Below are 17,065 nucleotides of genomic sequence, written 5' to 3'. Positions count from 1 at the left end.
AGGCGTGAAATTGTAGCATATGTTTGTAACTCAAATCGATGCAGCTATCTGGTCTAATGATACAACATTCGGAAATTAGTTCACGATTAAAACTGTGGTACTTTCGATAGGTAGACATCTAAGATTTTATCGTTTAATTGGAAGTTGTATTGGTCATGTTCAAATGTCAATATTCCCTGACATAATTCAGTACATTCGGTACTCATTCTGTCAGAGGAATGAAAAGAGTCGCCAAAGTTTACACTATAAATATGTATATTAAATATTTTTATGTAGCTACCATTTCAGAGTAAAATATCAGAGAATTTTTCTTTTATTATTTATTAAAATAATTGATAGCAATTAACTCTTAGCTGACAAAAGCAAGGAATATCTATTAACTTGACTAAATTGTTAACGATTAATCTGTGTTTCTAACGTCAGCCAATCTGCTTACCTATTAAAGATTAACGTATTTTGAATAGTATTGAGTTTTCCTATCAGAATTTCACAAATGTCGTGACCACAACAATAGCATGAATGACATGCCATGCTAACGCAAATGTTACATGAACCCTAACGCAGTATAATTGCAGGCATGACAAGGATTAGATTCGTATCGATTCCTTCCAGCTGGAATGGGAACAGTTTCCCATTTAACAAACAATCGGTTTAACGGAATGTCAACGAGATGAATATGCAACATCCACATGTACCTACCTACATACGAATCATAACCGTAAAACAACAAACTATTCGAAAAGTACTATCAAATCGTAAGGTTTATGAAGCAATTATAATTTTTCTTTTACCTAAAATTCGAAGTAAAATAATAATTTCGATATATCTTTTCGAACATTTTAATTGCAATCATCAATGATTTATAAAGCTGCATTAGTTAAGATATTTTAAAGGTTTAAAGATTCTATACGCTAGTGGAGAGCAAACAACCTAACATAAGGATATTTTATTACATGCAACCATCAAAAAACGTACACTACAAGTCTAGCAATAACGTCCAGCGTTTAGCGTATTTCATTTGCAGCGAACAGCGATCATGCACACGCTGCGAATAAAAAAAAAATTACTCTAGGCTGTAGCATAAACATCTTCAATTACACTTAATATAATGTAACAAATGACAATGAATAAGTCGATAACACAAATGAAATACAACACGAATGTTGCTAGTTAGCTTCTGATCGAATGCGGCGTTGGAATTTCGTATTTCAATGCGTGATCCTACCAGGGTCGGACTGACCCTTGTTTGTGCTTTCTAATACGCTTTTCGCGAAAACGGTGGACTTTCGGATCGTCAGACATTTACATTTTCTTGTTTTACAAGACCCGTAAGCTTGCTACTTATTCCAGAGACACTCTATATAGTCTTTCTTGTATTGTAGTGCAAGTTCTCCGACAAGTAATAACGCACCAAAAATCACAAATTACCATTGCATTTAAATTGCTTAAAATCTGATGNCAATAACAGCACATTTGAGCAATGCAATTGTAGTGGATAGAATGGTCAATTTTTCCGTGCAGTACTGTACGGATTATACGCTCCTCACCGGTTAAGAGTTTGACCTAGAGTTGTCCCCTTCCTTTTCTGGCCTAGTGCTGTTCTATTCTACTTTGCGCCTGTCAAACTGAAGGTCACATCGCTACAGAAAGTAAACGAAGTATTTTAGACCATAAAAACACTTCAACGTAATTGTTCCTTCCTCGTGATACCCTTAATTTTAAACATATTAAATAGCCTAATTAATGCATAGATACATTGTTTATAATAACCGTACAGTAAAGCATAATTACGGTGCATCTCATGCAAACCTGTTGTAAGCCTTCCGCGGAAAATCTTTGGAGACGGGTGCATGACACGTATCGAGCTCACCCCGTGAGACCGTCGAGGGTTGCCATGCTACTTGAAAATGCAAATTCGGTCGTCGATCGGAACTTTTGCAACAAAACCATGGACAAGTTTTCTATGGATATCTATCGATTTATTCTCTTTGCGTTTGCCTCCTTTGACTAGATTTGTGTCGTCTCGAAGAGAGAGCTATTTCAACCAAAAGAACGTACCGGAACTAAGTTTTACCCTTTGTTATTCTGATCAGAGGCGCAGAAGCGATAGAAATGGACCACATAAGAAATAAAGCCGGCTTTAACGCAAGCGGAAAAAGGGACCAGGAAATCATTATGTTAATAGGTACGTAGCGCGCAAATAAAAAAGACCTTAGCTTAAAAAGACGAAAATCAAGCTCTTGTTTACTTCGTTACTAATAAATTTACATTTTTNACATTTACATTTTCTTGTTTTACAAGTCCCGTAAGCTTGCTACTTATTCCAGAGACACTCTATATAGTCTTTCTTGTATTGTAGTGCAAGTTCTCCGACAAGTAATAACGCACCAAAAATCACAAATTACCATTGCATTTAAATTGCTTAAAATCTGATATGAAGAAGATACGACAGTTTTATTTAGTGAGGATTTAAAAGGATAAAAGTACGATTAAATCTTTTATTGAACAATCAATAAACGATTAAATTGAAACCGCGAGTGTTAGCTTATTTCGACACAAAAGGATAAAGTAATAAAGGGACAAAAAACAAAGGGAAGACGGGATAGGTCATTTACGAAGCGCTTATGAAAGGGGTAAAATCAGTAGGCAGCGGGATGATTAGTGGGACAGCAGGTAGGCCCAAATTCACCAGTGGGCAACCTGGTGTAAAACAAACGATTGTTAATGTTCTCGCATTGTGTGATTATGAAAGACAGAGAAAGGAAGAGAAACGAACCAGCGGTAGGTAGGAGCCTGTGCCTCTGATATGTAACAGCTGTTTCAGTTCAGTTACGAAAAGTTGAGAGCATAAGCTGTTCATGAAAATCCATTAGTCACAATATCCTGAACAGCCGGCGCAGTAAAACGTTATCAAAAACCCGACGCCCCAGAAACACCTCTTTCAGGATATAAATATCCCTTGTCGCGAAGTGTTAACGTTCAAAAGAGAATTTATTCTGAAAATACACTCCCCCTCGACCAAATAAACCGCCACTTCACACCCCTTCCACTAAAATCGACAAAACGTGAAATGGACCTCGAATTTATTCGATATTCTCCTACTCAGTTAATTAAATTTCAATTCGAAGAACCGGAAGACACAACCACAAATCAAACAAGACAGAAAACCAAACAATCGGAAAAACGTCGACTAAGTTAATACTGAACTCAAATCTTGGAACAATAGGAGAATTGATCGGCGAATCGAAAACCGCGTTTTTTTTTAATTGAAAAAAGTGTAAAGGTACTGCTAAAAACAAAATAAGGATAAACAATTCGGTTACAATTTGATTACGATATTGCTGCTATTGTTTGATAGTCAAGAGCTATTTTTTTGACGGTATTTTAGGCAATCGTCTTGGAGAAAAACAAAAACATTTGACTTATACAAACATATGCGTACATGTATCAATCAATTTATATCCAAGAAAATCCTGATATTAGTATTATCAGGATGAAAAAACATCGAAGAAAATGAAAAGTTGTCTTAAAAATGAATCTAAAGTAAATACTTCACTTAGCGACGCTGCATGCATTAAAAACGACGCTTCACATTCATCATCATCGTAAGGGTTTTCAGTCCTAAGACTGGTTGGATACGCACCTCCACTCTTTTCTATACTGAACTAATCTTTGCATTTCCCTAAAACTAGAACAACATCCTTAACTATTTGCAAACAGTAATCTAATCTAGGTATACCTCTACTCCTTATAACTCCTGTTTCTGCTTCTAATATGTCTCTGAGCAGTCCCTCATGTCTGAGAATTTCTTATTGACTTCCATGGTGACCTCTGTTCTCCTATTCTTTCTAACACCTCCTCACTTCTAGCCTTCTCTATCTACAATATCCTCATCATTAGTTTGTGATACCACATTTCGAACGCTTCTAACCTTTCTTTTACCGACGCTCTGATCACCCGTGTTTCGCACCCGTACAGCACCATTTTCCAGTCATACACCTTTAACAATATTTTTCAAATACGAATTCCAATTTCGATTTGAGCACAGTGATAGGCGTAATATTTGAAAAACATCCTTAAAAAAATATTTCAAGGTGTTCCAGTTACATTAAGTAACAATACGATTACGTGATAAGAATTTTAAATAAAAACAAACAATGTTTAGTGATTGATAGTTGATAATTGTTTCACAATTATAGCAAAACGTTCAAATTGCGTCAGCACAAGTCTTTCTATATTTCTTATTATTATTATTATTACATTATTCCTAAATTAAAAACAAAATCAATAATACACCAGTGGCTACCTAGAGGATACTTGCGTCTTCACTGTCTTCACCTGTTTTGTGGATAACGTCGGGATTTATATCTTATCATAAAGTGATAGGTGTTAGATAGCATCCGCATCCCTTTCATAATTAAGTGCCTATAGGAATTCGTATTCGAACATAGGAACATTTTAGTTTGTGCATGCAATCATCAAAAGGCGTCATCATCTTTTGATAAAATTCCTTTCTAGATGGTTCATATAAATAATATATACGTAGTTGAATAAATGTGATTTAAATCCTTTGCGGGGTATTCAAGAGATTATTACGTAAACATTAATTGCTAGATAATAAAAGCAAGATATTTCCACAAGGTGGGAGTGGTACTTCTATTTAGTTGCCATCACATTGGATAGTTCATCATCATCATAAGGTCATCAGTCCTAAGACTGGTTGGACACGTACCTCCACTCTTTCCTATCCTGAGCTAAACTTCGCATTTCCCTAAAACTAGAACAGCCCACATCCTTAACTATTTGCGAAGAGTAATCTAATCTAGGTCTACCTCTACCCCTCCTAACTCCTGTTTCTGCCTCTAATATATCTCTGACTAGCCCTTCATGCCTGAGAAGGTGTCCTACCAACCTATCTCGCCTATTTTTGATTGACTTCCATAGAGTCCTCTGTTCTTCTATTCTTTCCAATACCTCTTCATTTCTAACCTTTTATACCCACGATATCCTCATCATCCGCCTATAACACCACATTTCGAACACTTCTAATCTTTTCTTTTCCGCCGCGCCCACCGTCCGTGTTTCACACCCGTACAACGCCGTGCTCCAAAGTTAAATTATGATAAATAGACGTACAAGTTGATTGTAAGATTTTATTAATTAAAAATCTCCAAAAAGCCTAATTAAATAATTTATAAATAAAGATACAATTTATTACTATTTTCTATTCTGTTTTCTCTCTTACACGTTCTTTTGATTTAAACGTTTTATTTAAGACAAACTTGTATAGTTTATAAGCACCATATAAGATTGTGATTCCAAGAATGATAAATGTAAGAACGACGTCAACTAAATAATATTCGTTCCAACTCAAACTGTGATACGGACTTTTCAAATGATAGGCCCCCTTGTGCCTAATTACATATTCGATCCACCACACAATTTCATCCATGGGCTTCATCGGTTGGTCAAATGCGTACTTTGAAACTTCTTTAACTCTTTCCATATAACTGTGTAAAATAAAATTGTCTTTAATAAAAAATTTGTATATAATTAAAGTTATGCATAATTTACATGATTACAGTTATAGTGAAAAAAACTGAAATAGTTCGCTTCTATAAATTTTCTAAATAAGTAAATTTCTCATTTCCGTAAAGTTTAAATTCATGAATAAGTACCTGGGATTATTCATAACTTCGAGTATTGCAGATCTTATGTCTTCTTTCGTAGCCGATTTGAGATTCAGTTCAATTCCCATTCCTGACTGTACCATTTTTCGGACATTACCTTTCTGGTCACCTACAAATGGTATTCCAATAATTGGAACATGATATGCTATCGCTTCTTCTAAAGAGTGTAATCCTCCTTGGGTTATGAACAGTTTCACATTTGGATGTCCTAATGAAATAACGCAAACGTTAAAAAATCGGGTCGACAACAATTTCCAATTGTATAATTACTTACTTAAAATATCTTGTTGTGATTTAAAATAGGATTTGGCTAAAACGTTCTTTGTATTAATTGATATATTCTTGACATTCAGTTTCCACAATACTTTGTAAGGCAATTCGGAAAAGATTTCCGACATAAGCTGAAGTTTATCTTCGACCTCATCGGAAACCACCAGCGTGCCCAAACTAAAGTATATAACTCCTTCAGTGCCATTGTCCAAAAATTCTTTTAAATCCTTAAAGAAACAATTTTTATTTTAATATAGTATCCTTAGATAAGCTTTTTATAATATATTGTTAACAAATTTTCATTCCAAAATTCAATTCTTTGATAAGTAACTATTCCTTCCATGTAAAATTCTAATAGTTTCTTTAATTCAAAACAATTACTTTTCATCGAAAATAAGTAATGGAAGCACAGTTCAAGATACTTATTAGATAATGTAGGTATTACAACCTTTTGCTGACCTTTTATTCAATTTCTCACAAGAAACAGAACTTTGCGGACCCCATTTTCAAATAAATTTTCATTTATTTAACGCGTTTTATGATTTTATTAAACAAATACAGGTGCTACTTCAGATTAACAAGCAAAATAATCACTATATACATCTTATCAGCGAATACTTGAAAATAATCTTTCAAATCTGTCTACCATAATGGTTACATCTAAACGTTGTGCATCTCAAAATCAGTAAAAATAGTAAAATTGTAAATAAACAGTGCGACCTAAACGCGAATATCGTGTTTCCCCGAAAGTACGAAATATCCCTAAAATAAACCCCATCGTGATTTCAAAAGATGATTTTAAACCAGAACTGGAGCCAATTAAAAAAAGCATCGCATTGGTGTCGTATGACGGTACGGATCTCGTTAGTATACTTAATTTTGTTAGAATTTGTAAGAAATCGGTTTATTTATATTTACATAAACCCATGAAGTTGTACAAAGGCTTACTATTTAATTTATTTGTTCTTGCCGCTTAACCTACCCCGAAAATAAACCGTTTTCAAGTGTAAAATTAATACAACGCCAGGTCTTATATGGAGATGCATGGAAGAATCTATTTGAACTACTACTATCAGCACAAATTGTTATTTTAAAAAGTGATTTTAACGAAACTTTCTTATTGGAATAGTGTATTTAATGTTAATTATACCTGTGATAATGGTGCAGGTGGAGTCAAGTGAATTCCATGCACTTCGATAACGTTCGGCATGCGTGCATGAATATTACTGATTATTGGGACATCGTTAGCTATAACCAGACTGGTCCTTCTCCTTTCCACTTCGGCCAAATCAATTTCAACCCCAAAAATCTTTTTTACTACGTCACCTTGCAGTTCATACCCAAAAGAATGAGCGTAGCAGGTAGCCCATATTCTGTGAATTACAGCAATCAGCCTCTCTCTAAAATTCAGTGTTTTTCTTAAAGGCAAATTAGCATCTGGCGTAACAAGGGGATGCACAGGGTTCCCAACTGCAGACGAGGTAAGAGGAATAGCCGCCAGAGATGTCATTAATACCATTGGACAATCAAATAATTCACTCATATAAGAATATGCTGGTAATACGAATTCAGTCAATACCACGTCAAAATGTGTATTGTTGTCCCTTATCAGTTCTTGTACTTCTGGATGCTGAAGTTGCTTTTCGGTCATGTGTTTCAATCCTCTGACAACTACATGCCATAAATTGAAAAAAAACATACCTTTTTGGGCCTGTAAAAATTACGTTCTCTACATTAGAATATTAAATATTTAATTTATTAAGTCTCAACTTACCTTTAAACCCATAAAATAAACACTTCATAATAAAAATGAAACTGAATTGGAAATCGTAAAGGATTCTTCCTGAACCATTACCTCTATAAACTAATTTAACCATTTAATTAATGCATCTAGTCATCCTCCAAAGGTCTACTATCAAATNCTGTAAAAATTACGATCTCTACATTAGAATATTAAATATTTAATTTATTAAGTCTCAACTTACCTCTCTAACCAAATTAAGATCATCAAGCATTTTGAAACTAAAACCCAAATCGATTTCTCTCAAATTTTTGATGTTGGGATCGTTGAGGGGTTTTGTGGCTAGGACGGTCACGTTGTGGCCTCTGAGGGCCAGTTCTTTCCATATTAATCGAAAATAACTCTGGTGACTGTTCACAGGTGTAGGAAATATCCCTAATATGTTGGCACATTCTATAAAATTCAACTGGGTAAACACCAAAAAAATTGGCAGGCAACAGAACCTTCTAATTTTCATGATTGCTCCACTGGTTATATAGATATTTTACAAAAATGTTAGAATTAATATTTAATTCTTTCGTTATCTGTTTGATATGACACTGATAACCTTTGAATTTATACATTTAAATAATAAGGTAACACATGTTAAATGTAAACAAATCTTAAAATCAAAGGTACTTTGTTATAAAAAAAAAATACTCAACACCAGATAACGTCATCATCCTCACAACAACATGTTGCTATCTTATATTAAACCTTCATCTTATGGAAAACAAAGGAAAATAGCAGTGCAAAGAACGTAAGACAATATTTTAATATTTTGTTGTAACATTCAAACAATGAATTTTGTGAAAACTGGCCGTATTACAAAATAGAACTGCATGTTGTGTTAAAAAGTTTAATCGTTATTGTAACGTCACCAATTTTGTACTTTACTGTACATGTCATGTATTGTCTTTAGATTTTGTCGAAGATTGCCTAAGTCAACCATAAATACCACGTATGTAGTACAATTGTTACTGATTTGGAAAGGATAACTCTAGTGATAATAATAATAATAATTTTTTATTTTACTTTATTTATACTTGTACCAAAAATTGCATCGCAACATTTTTAATGGTTATCAATAGATAATTTAACATTACATATCAATGAAGTGCATAATAATATAATATATAACAATAAACATCGTTATACAGATAATAAATGATAATCGATATTATTAACAATAATGTGGCAGTGAACTTTAGAAGTCGTTCAGAACTCGCCATTAAAGCCAGAAGGAATACTGAATTGAGTATATTTTCATTTGTCGTGTAATGTTTTTTTGAACAAATTTAAAATAAACAAGTAGTTATTGATTTAAAAATAAATAAAATAGACGCAGTTCGGATAACGAATATCAATAACAATAAAAAACTACAAAACGTATAAGGTTTACAAACTGATTACTGACGCATTTCTTTCCAATTTCAGTATGAATTATAAGGAAAAGTAGGGAAAGAGCGAATATAAAGACAGGAGACGAAAAATTAGAAGGTGGCCAATTTTAGGTATCTCGGAAGTCAGAAGGAGTAGTAGGGATATAAAGTAGAGTATAGAGCAGGGTCGAGTCGCCTTCAATAAAAAGAAGTCACTTCTATGCTCGCGAATGGTTAATTTAGAAATTCGAAAAAGGTTGTTAAAAGTGTATGTTTGGTGCACGGCGCTGTACGGGTGCGAAACATAGACAGTGGCGCGGCGGAAAAGAAAAAGTTAGAAGCCTTCGAAATGTGGTGTTACAGGCGAATGATGAAGATACCGTGGATAGAGAAGGTTAGAAATGAAGAGGTATTAGAAAGAGTAAGAGAACAAAGAATTCTCTGCAAGTCAATATGAAATAGGCGAGATAGGTTAGTAAGACACCTTCTCAGGCATGAAGGTCTAGTCAGAGACATATTAGAGGCAGAAACGGAGATTAGGAGGGGGAGAGGTAGACCTGGATTAGATTACTGTTCGCAAATAGTTAAAGATATGGGTTGCTCTAGTTTTAGGGAAATACGACTGACGACCTTATGACGATGAGGCTTTTTGAAGCTTCTCGATATCACTGAAATTCTTAAATTAGTCACTATTTGGAATTCGCACTTTAAACATTTTTGGGAATCAGTTAATTACCCTCTCAACCAGAACTGTATAGATATATTAAATAAACAATATTCATTCAAACTTTACACTGTGATATGGACTTTTTAAATGATAAACATTTGTGTCTGATTATATAAATAAATAATCCATAATCCAATGTCGAACACACATATTTTTTAATTTCCTTTAATCGATGACTGCAAAGTGCAACTACAGTAAAGACAAATTGATACGAACGTCTTAAAATAAATAGATAGTTTGTACAGTAACATCCTGAATATCATTCAGTAATGACAGTACAACAGGATCAGCCTGTCCTGTTTTAGAGGAAGCCAGCAATAGGGGGTTTCTACACAGTTTTTTCCGAAAATGACGTGTTGCCTCCCGTCTACGTGCTTTTACTGAGGGTTAAAGTTTTCGGTAGATCGACATGCCTGCTAATGACTGCCAAATTGCGTCTAGGCGGCAGCGGCGACAGATAATCTTGAGTGCTAATGGTCAACAATGATTATAAAGATAATAATAATAGATAGACAATGATTATATTATAATATTACCAATTTAAAATGCATTTTATGCAACTTGATTACGGGAAACTTCACTTCACAACAGATAAAAACGAGGGTAAGGGTAAAATCATCGAACTACCTATTGGTCAAAAACTTGTTATTACCCCTTCTATCTTTAATTATCACATAGTTGCAATCAATTTGTTAACCCATTATTAATTAGTTGTTTGATGTCTTTCATTTTAATAATTATTTGTAAAACGAATATGTGTTGTTTATTTTGAAACTATAATAAAAAAAGAAAGCCACTATTAGTTTTTGACAACTTTTAAGTTTAGTTTTTAAAAAACCTGTGTAATGATAACGGTTTAGAAACATACCCAATAAAATTATCGGCAATTCGACTACGTCAAATTTAAATTAATTGTACCTTTAGGTGGCAACTCAAAGAAGATATAGTACAAGTTAAAAGGGGATGGCGCGCTCTCTTTTTACGCCTTTTTTTGTCAGGGATGCATTAAAGTGACTTATAAATATTTTATTAATTCATAAAAATTGATTTGGATTCCTATACCAGCCTCAACATTACGTAATTGATCACATATAACTGGAGCATGGAAGACTACAACTTCCTCTAAAGAACTTAAACCTCCTAGTGTGTTATAAACGCATTCACATTTAGGTGTTCTAACAAAACAATTTAAATGTTCAAAAATCAGCCAAAAGACTTGTTTTGTGATTATCGGATTAGTTAAAAATAGTTAAGAATCTGGGATATTCAAGTTTTTAAGAAATATTACGAGAGAAAGAAATTTTGGAACATAATACAAGTCTTAATATTCTTAAAGAGTTATTCCTCCTCAATTGAAGTCGTCTGTTCAGTTTTAATGAGACCATCCCGACTCCCGACAGATCAAGAACAATCTTACTATCTTTCTCAATTGTTGTGTGTAACTATTTCTTATTAGATGTATCCCATATACAGCTAGTAACTAAACACCGGTCTCTAGTTTATTTCAACTTATTTTAACCAAAATATATTCATTAAAAAAAAAATATTGTAGGAAATAGTATTTAACCCATAAATTAAAAACAAAAATGCACAATACTATAATTAGTAACCATTTTTTTTATTTCAACATTATCTTTCTACGAATACAAGAACAATATAATAAAAAACGGAAACTTTTTTTCGTATTAAATATTTACTTAAACTTAAGTCAAATATTTAATTAAGCTTATCTGCGATTTTTTTATTTCAACTGTCTAATTCATAAGTAGATAATTTTGTCACATTTATAACGTGCCTATGCATGAACATTTGCATTCTTTAAACAATAAATAATTCAGTAAATAAATTATTAATCACAAATTTTTCCCGTTATTCGGTTTTACTTTTTCTAAATTTTGTTAAATAAATTAATTTCAATGAAATCACTTTCAACAATTTGTATGATACATAGAACAGAACTGCACAAACGGAGATAATAGTGAAAAGTGCATCCAAAAGGAATAATTCGTTCCAGCTGAGCCTTTGAAGTGGACTTCTAAGGTGATAAGCTCCTTTATGTCTGATAACATAGTCAATCCACCAAACGATTTCATCCATGGGTTTCATGGGCCTGTCGAACATGTACTTTGATACTTCTTTGACTCTTTCTAGGTATCTTAAAAATTAAAAAAGCTAATGTAAAAAAACCCTGAAAAAATTAATTAGTATTAAAAATAAGTTTCAAAAATCATTCGCAATAGAAATAATTGCGGTTATCAATAGATAATTTAACATTACATATCAATGAAGTGCATAATAATATAATATATAACAATAAACATCGTTATACAGATAATAAATGATAATCGATATTATTAACAATAATGTNTAGGATTAGAACTACGTAGGTATTATATGTATAAAAATAGGAGACAAGTAAAATAGTCCCTGATTTTCGATGTGTATAAGGAGTCAGATAACTCAGCAGGATGGAAAAAACGCTAGAGAAGGAAATAATGTTTGTGATTGATATCGGCCAAAGATTAGAATTATGGAGTATTAAAAATAAGTTTCAAAAATCATTCGCAATAGAAATAATTGCACTTCTATTTTCGATATTTAAGGAGTCAGATAACTCAGAATGGAGAAAATGTTAGAGATATAAAACAAAGGATAGCGCAGGGTTTATAAATAATTTTTTACAACTTTTGAACACTATTATGTAAAAGAAAATGCCTCGACTAGTTGGTCACTGTTTTCGTCAATGAAGCACCACATCAGTCGACAGTTTCTTGTTGATATGAAGAATTCAAAGACGTGGAAACTTATAGGTGCACCAAAAACGACAGACTCTCAGAAAAACGTAAACGATCTACATAAGTTCATCAAGGAAGATCGACATGTAACATATCACGAGACTGAAGCATCAGTGAGTATTTCAAAAACCTCAATTCCAAAAATTTCGCATGAAGAATTGACAGTAAAAAATAGTGTCCCGTTGGATATCACATCTATTGACAAAAGAACAAAAAGAAGGCCAGGTCAGACCGCTACAACCCAGAAATGAATCGTTGATTTACTCATATGAACCTGAAAATAAACGCCAGTCTCTGTTTGGGTGTTCCAAGGTGAAGAAAAACTAGCAAAAGTCATCCGTTCCCCAAGTGTGTCCAAAAAGATGATAGCTACATTTGTCTCAAAAGCAGGTCCTGTGACAACAATTGTCAGTTGGTGTAGAACCGTTTTTTTGCTGGGAGTCAATACTGAGCTTCTAAAAACCAACCCCGAGCGATGAATAATCCTCCACCAATATAATGCAAGTTTGCGCACATCTCACAACACAAGACCTAAGTCCCAACGATTTCTTTATCTTTCCAAAAATCAAGAATTGAATAGCTGCTTCCAGAAGTGGTTCGAAAATATCTCGAAAAAGATTAAAGTTTTTAAAACCTATCTTAATTTCTATTCAAGTTCTGTATGGAAAACCTAAAAAAAAACCTAAGAAGGATGTTAAAAATACTATGGTTAGAAATTAGGAGGTATTAGAAAGCATAAAAGAGAGAGCGTCATGGAAAACAATATGAAATTGACGAGATAGGTTGGAACGATACCTTTTTAGTCATAAAGAGCCAGTTAAAGACATACTAGAAGAAGAAGTAAGAGTTAACAGGAGTATAGGTCGACTGTTATACTTCATTTACTTTCTCTAGCGTTGTAGCCCTTCCAATGACTTGGATGCGCGTTGGCGAAATCGTAGGTAGGAAGAAAAAAGCTCATTATACTCTCGACTCTTGTTCTTTTGTTCATTAAACATACTTTTTCATAGAGTAGCTGCCAAAAATTTTATTCAATCATGAATAGTGTGAGTCAAAAACAAGCGTTAAAGCCTTTAATATGTCTTCAAATTCAGTAGTAAATGGTACCAATAACAGCAAATTTGAGCAATGCAATTGTAGTGGATAAAATGATCAATTTTTCCGTGCAGTACTGTACGGATTATACGCTCCTCACCGGTTAAGAGTTTGGCCCAGAGTTGTCTCCTTCCTTTTCTGACCTAGTGCTGTTCTTTTCTACTTTGCGCTGGTCAAACTGAAGGGCACATCACTACAGAAAGTAAACGAAGTATAGCAAAGGCATTCGAAAGAAATACAGGTGCGTGTCCAAAAGTCTTTGGACTGATGATATTTACAAAATAACCATTATTAATCCATTTAAGCACTTGATAGTTAACTACGTTAACTTTCAACAGTAGGTACATATATATATAATAAGTATCTTTACTTGGGATTATTCATAACTTCGAGAATCGCGGATTTTATATCCTCCTTCGTTGCTGTATGGAGATCAATTTCTATTCCCATTCCAGAATCTACCATTTTTCTAATATTCCCTTTCTGGTCGCCTATAAAAGGCGCACCTATAATAGGTACGTGATACGCGATTGCTTCTTCCAGAGAATGCAATCCCCCTTGTGTTATAAACACTTTCACGTTCGGATGCCCTGCGATTAAAATTGAACTGTTAGAAAGTCACATCAGTAAATAAAACTTCATAAAACGTCAGCTCACTTAAAATATCTTGTTGTGATTCAAAATAATGTCTAGCGAAGATATTTTTTGAATCAACAATTACACTGTCAACGTCGAGTTTCCACACCACCTTGTAAGGAAGTTCACAAAACAGTTCTTCAGCAATTTGAAGTCTGTCTTTGATTACATCGGATAGTACTAAAGTCCCTAGACTAAAATATATAACTCCTTCAGTACCATTATCCAAAAACTCTTTTAAATCCTTAAAGAAATAAATAGTTTCATTCATTTTATATCTACCACTAATTTGGATTCTGGCTTACCTTTGGTAATGGTGCAGGTGGTTTCAAATTAATACCATGAATTTCAATAACATTTGGCATTTTTAGATGTACATTACTCAATTCGGGGACATCATTAGCAATAACTAAGCTGGCTCTCTTCTTCTCTATTTCTGCCAGATTAGTTTCGACTCCTAAACATTCCTTAATTACTTCATCACTCGCCGAATATATTGCGTAATGTACAAAAGTGATTGACCAAATGTAATTAATCACAGAAAGTAATCTCTCCTTATAGCTTAGTGTTTTACCAAACGGTAAATTAGCGTCTGGCAAAATAAGTGGATGTAAAGGATTACCGATTCCAACCGACGTAATACAATTGATAGGCATAGAACTCATTAGTATTAAAGGACAATCGAATAGTTCGCTCATGTAGAAAAATGCCGGCAGGGCAAATTCAGCCAGAACTACATCAAAATGGGTGTTATTGTCTTTTATTAAAGCCTGTATGCCAGGATCTGATAGTTGTTTAACGCCAAATTTCTTCAATGAATTTGCAAGAACAGACCAATACTTAAATATGTTACTTACTTCTTGAACCTAAACAAAAAGTTTAATTAACAAAAAAAATATATAAAATTGGAATTGATGATCTTTAGCTATGAGCAAAATTGGACTTGGACTTGAAGTCTTGATCTTGGTCAAGACAAAAAACAATACTGTCTTTATACTAGTAATACCGAGATGAAAACCAAGATCGAACAAACAAGACCCAGACCAAAAACAAGACCAAATACTCAAGACTAAACGAATAATTATTACTTCCGGTGGGTTCATAAGTTAAACTATTTAAAATTTCAGTTTGCTTTACTATTTTACTTTTTAACACTAAATATAAAAAATAGAAAATTTAACACTGTTTGGAAAAAAAATGATTTACAAGAATGTTCTCGTAGTAAGTGTTCTTTGTTCCTATATGTGGATAGTACATAATTGAAATATAAAGACATACTAATTTTTTCGATATTTTTACTTCTTTCGACTACCTTGTGCCTTCTGTGAAATTTGTACTTAGAATAATTAAAAAAAAGTAAGTATCAGATTAAATGAACAAAACCAAGATTTAACACTCAAGACCAAGGACCAAGGCAGATATTTGTTTTAAAATAATTTGGTAAATAAGTGTTTTTATTCACAAGTTGAACCCGTTCAACTTGGAATTCGTCGATGGTACATAGATACCTCATACCAAAGCATAGCCTAAGCGCCTGATGCATAACACTTACATATCCAATGGTGCACGCCACTTAACACAAACCAATGAGAAAGTAAAATTTTCTTTTGTTTTATTAACAGCTAACTATAGGACTGGTAAACACACAATTATACTGCCTTTTTCTGTACTTGTATATTATAATACACACCTCCTCGACGAAATGTATTTCCTCATAAACTTTAAAACTAAAGCTTATATCGATTTCTTTAAGATTCTTAATACTACTATCGTGTAAGGGTCTGGTGGCAATCACAGTCACATTGTGGCCTCTTAAGGCCAATTCTTTCCATATTAACCTGAAGAAAGCTTGATGACTGTCGAATGGCAAGGCAAATATTCCCAATATATTGGCGCCATTACTCCATTCAAACTGGCACATCACAAAAATTATTAAGAAACACGTTATGGTTTTTGTTATTTTCATTATTAATTTAAGGCTTTACACGAAACCGTCTTCTTTTAAAATCAATAGAGTATTGACTTTTACAATTACTCATTAGTAGCAAGTATAAATACCAGTAAATCAAATAGGTGCACTTATCTCTCCAACAAAACACTGATAATTTTTAATTAACTTAAATTGAAGATACCGATTTAAGCAACGTCGTTGTAGGCTGGGTTACATAAATAAAAAATATGTACTTACACGTAGCACGTACTTTTGGCAACAAAAAATTGTTTACTCAACTCTCAAATAATCTATCTAAATAACAAGGCTGTACTACATGCGTAAGATATTAATTTACAAGTATATCTAATTTTTTATATGTCTGGATCGAGTTCAAAACGTATGCTTTGTTATTTTTATTTTATCGCGATGTAGCTATGCGTATCATTTTCGTTAGGCTTATACAATATAAAAACATTTTTTTATGTATTAAATTTTAAGCAACCCCATCCTTGTAAGCGTTACTGAATAATAAGTTTAGACATTTACTATGTTGTATATTCTGAAAATTCACACTTAACCCTTATCTATAGGGTTGTTCGGAAAGTCATTTCGTTTTTTTTTGTGGAAATGAAAGACAGTTTTCGTATAATAAACAAATACTTTATTAAATTATATATTAACCGTTCTGGTCCAACACCTTTTGCCATCTTTCTGGTAGTAGCATAATTCCACGCTCATAAAATTTTTGGTCTTTGCT

At 33.2% G+C, this 17,065-nt stretch overlaps 1 protein-coding gene across 1 annotated transcript in view; it reads right to left on the bottom strand.

Annotated features, from left to right (window-relative positions):
- Positions 1–5,174: 5,174 nt before the first annotated feature.
- LOC108744769 overlaps positions 5,175–17,065 on the bottom strand; it is a 21,844-nt gene continuing 9,953 nt past the window's right edge. Inside the window, 10 exon segments of the mRNA XM_025975038.1 lie at positions 5,175–5,510; positions 5,679–5,898; positions 5,965–6,187; positions 7,111–7,671; positions 7,946–8,230; positions 11,722–12,004; positions 14,110–14,329; positions 14,397–14,619; positions 14,681–15,241; positions 16,066–16,354. Coding sequence (XP_025830823.1) covers positions 5,225–5,510; positions 5,679–5,898; positions 5,965–6,187; positions 7,111–7,671; positions 7,946–8,230; positions 11,722–12,004; positions 14,110–14,329; positions 14,397–14,619; positions 14,681–15,241; positions 16,066–16,354 — 3,151 coding nt within the window. The 3' untranslated portion in view covers positions 5,175–5,224.

Source organism: Agrilus planipennis, unplaced genomic scaffold, assembly GCF_000699045.2.
Source record: "Agrilus planipennis isolate EAB-ADULT unplaced genomic scaffold, Apla_2.0 scaffold35, whole genome shotgun sequence".
Taxonomy (NCBI): domain Eukaryota; kingdom Metazoa; phylum Arthropoda; class Insecta; order Coleoptera; family Buprestidae; genus Agrilus; species Agrilus planipennis.
Note: the sequence above shows the minus strand (reverse complement) of the source record. Positions and strands in the feature narration are given on the sequence as shown.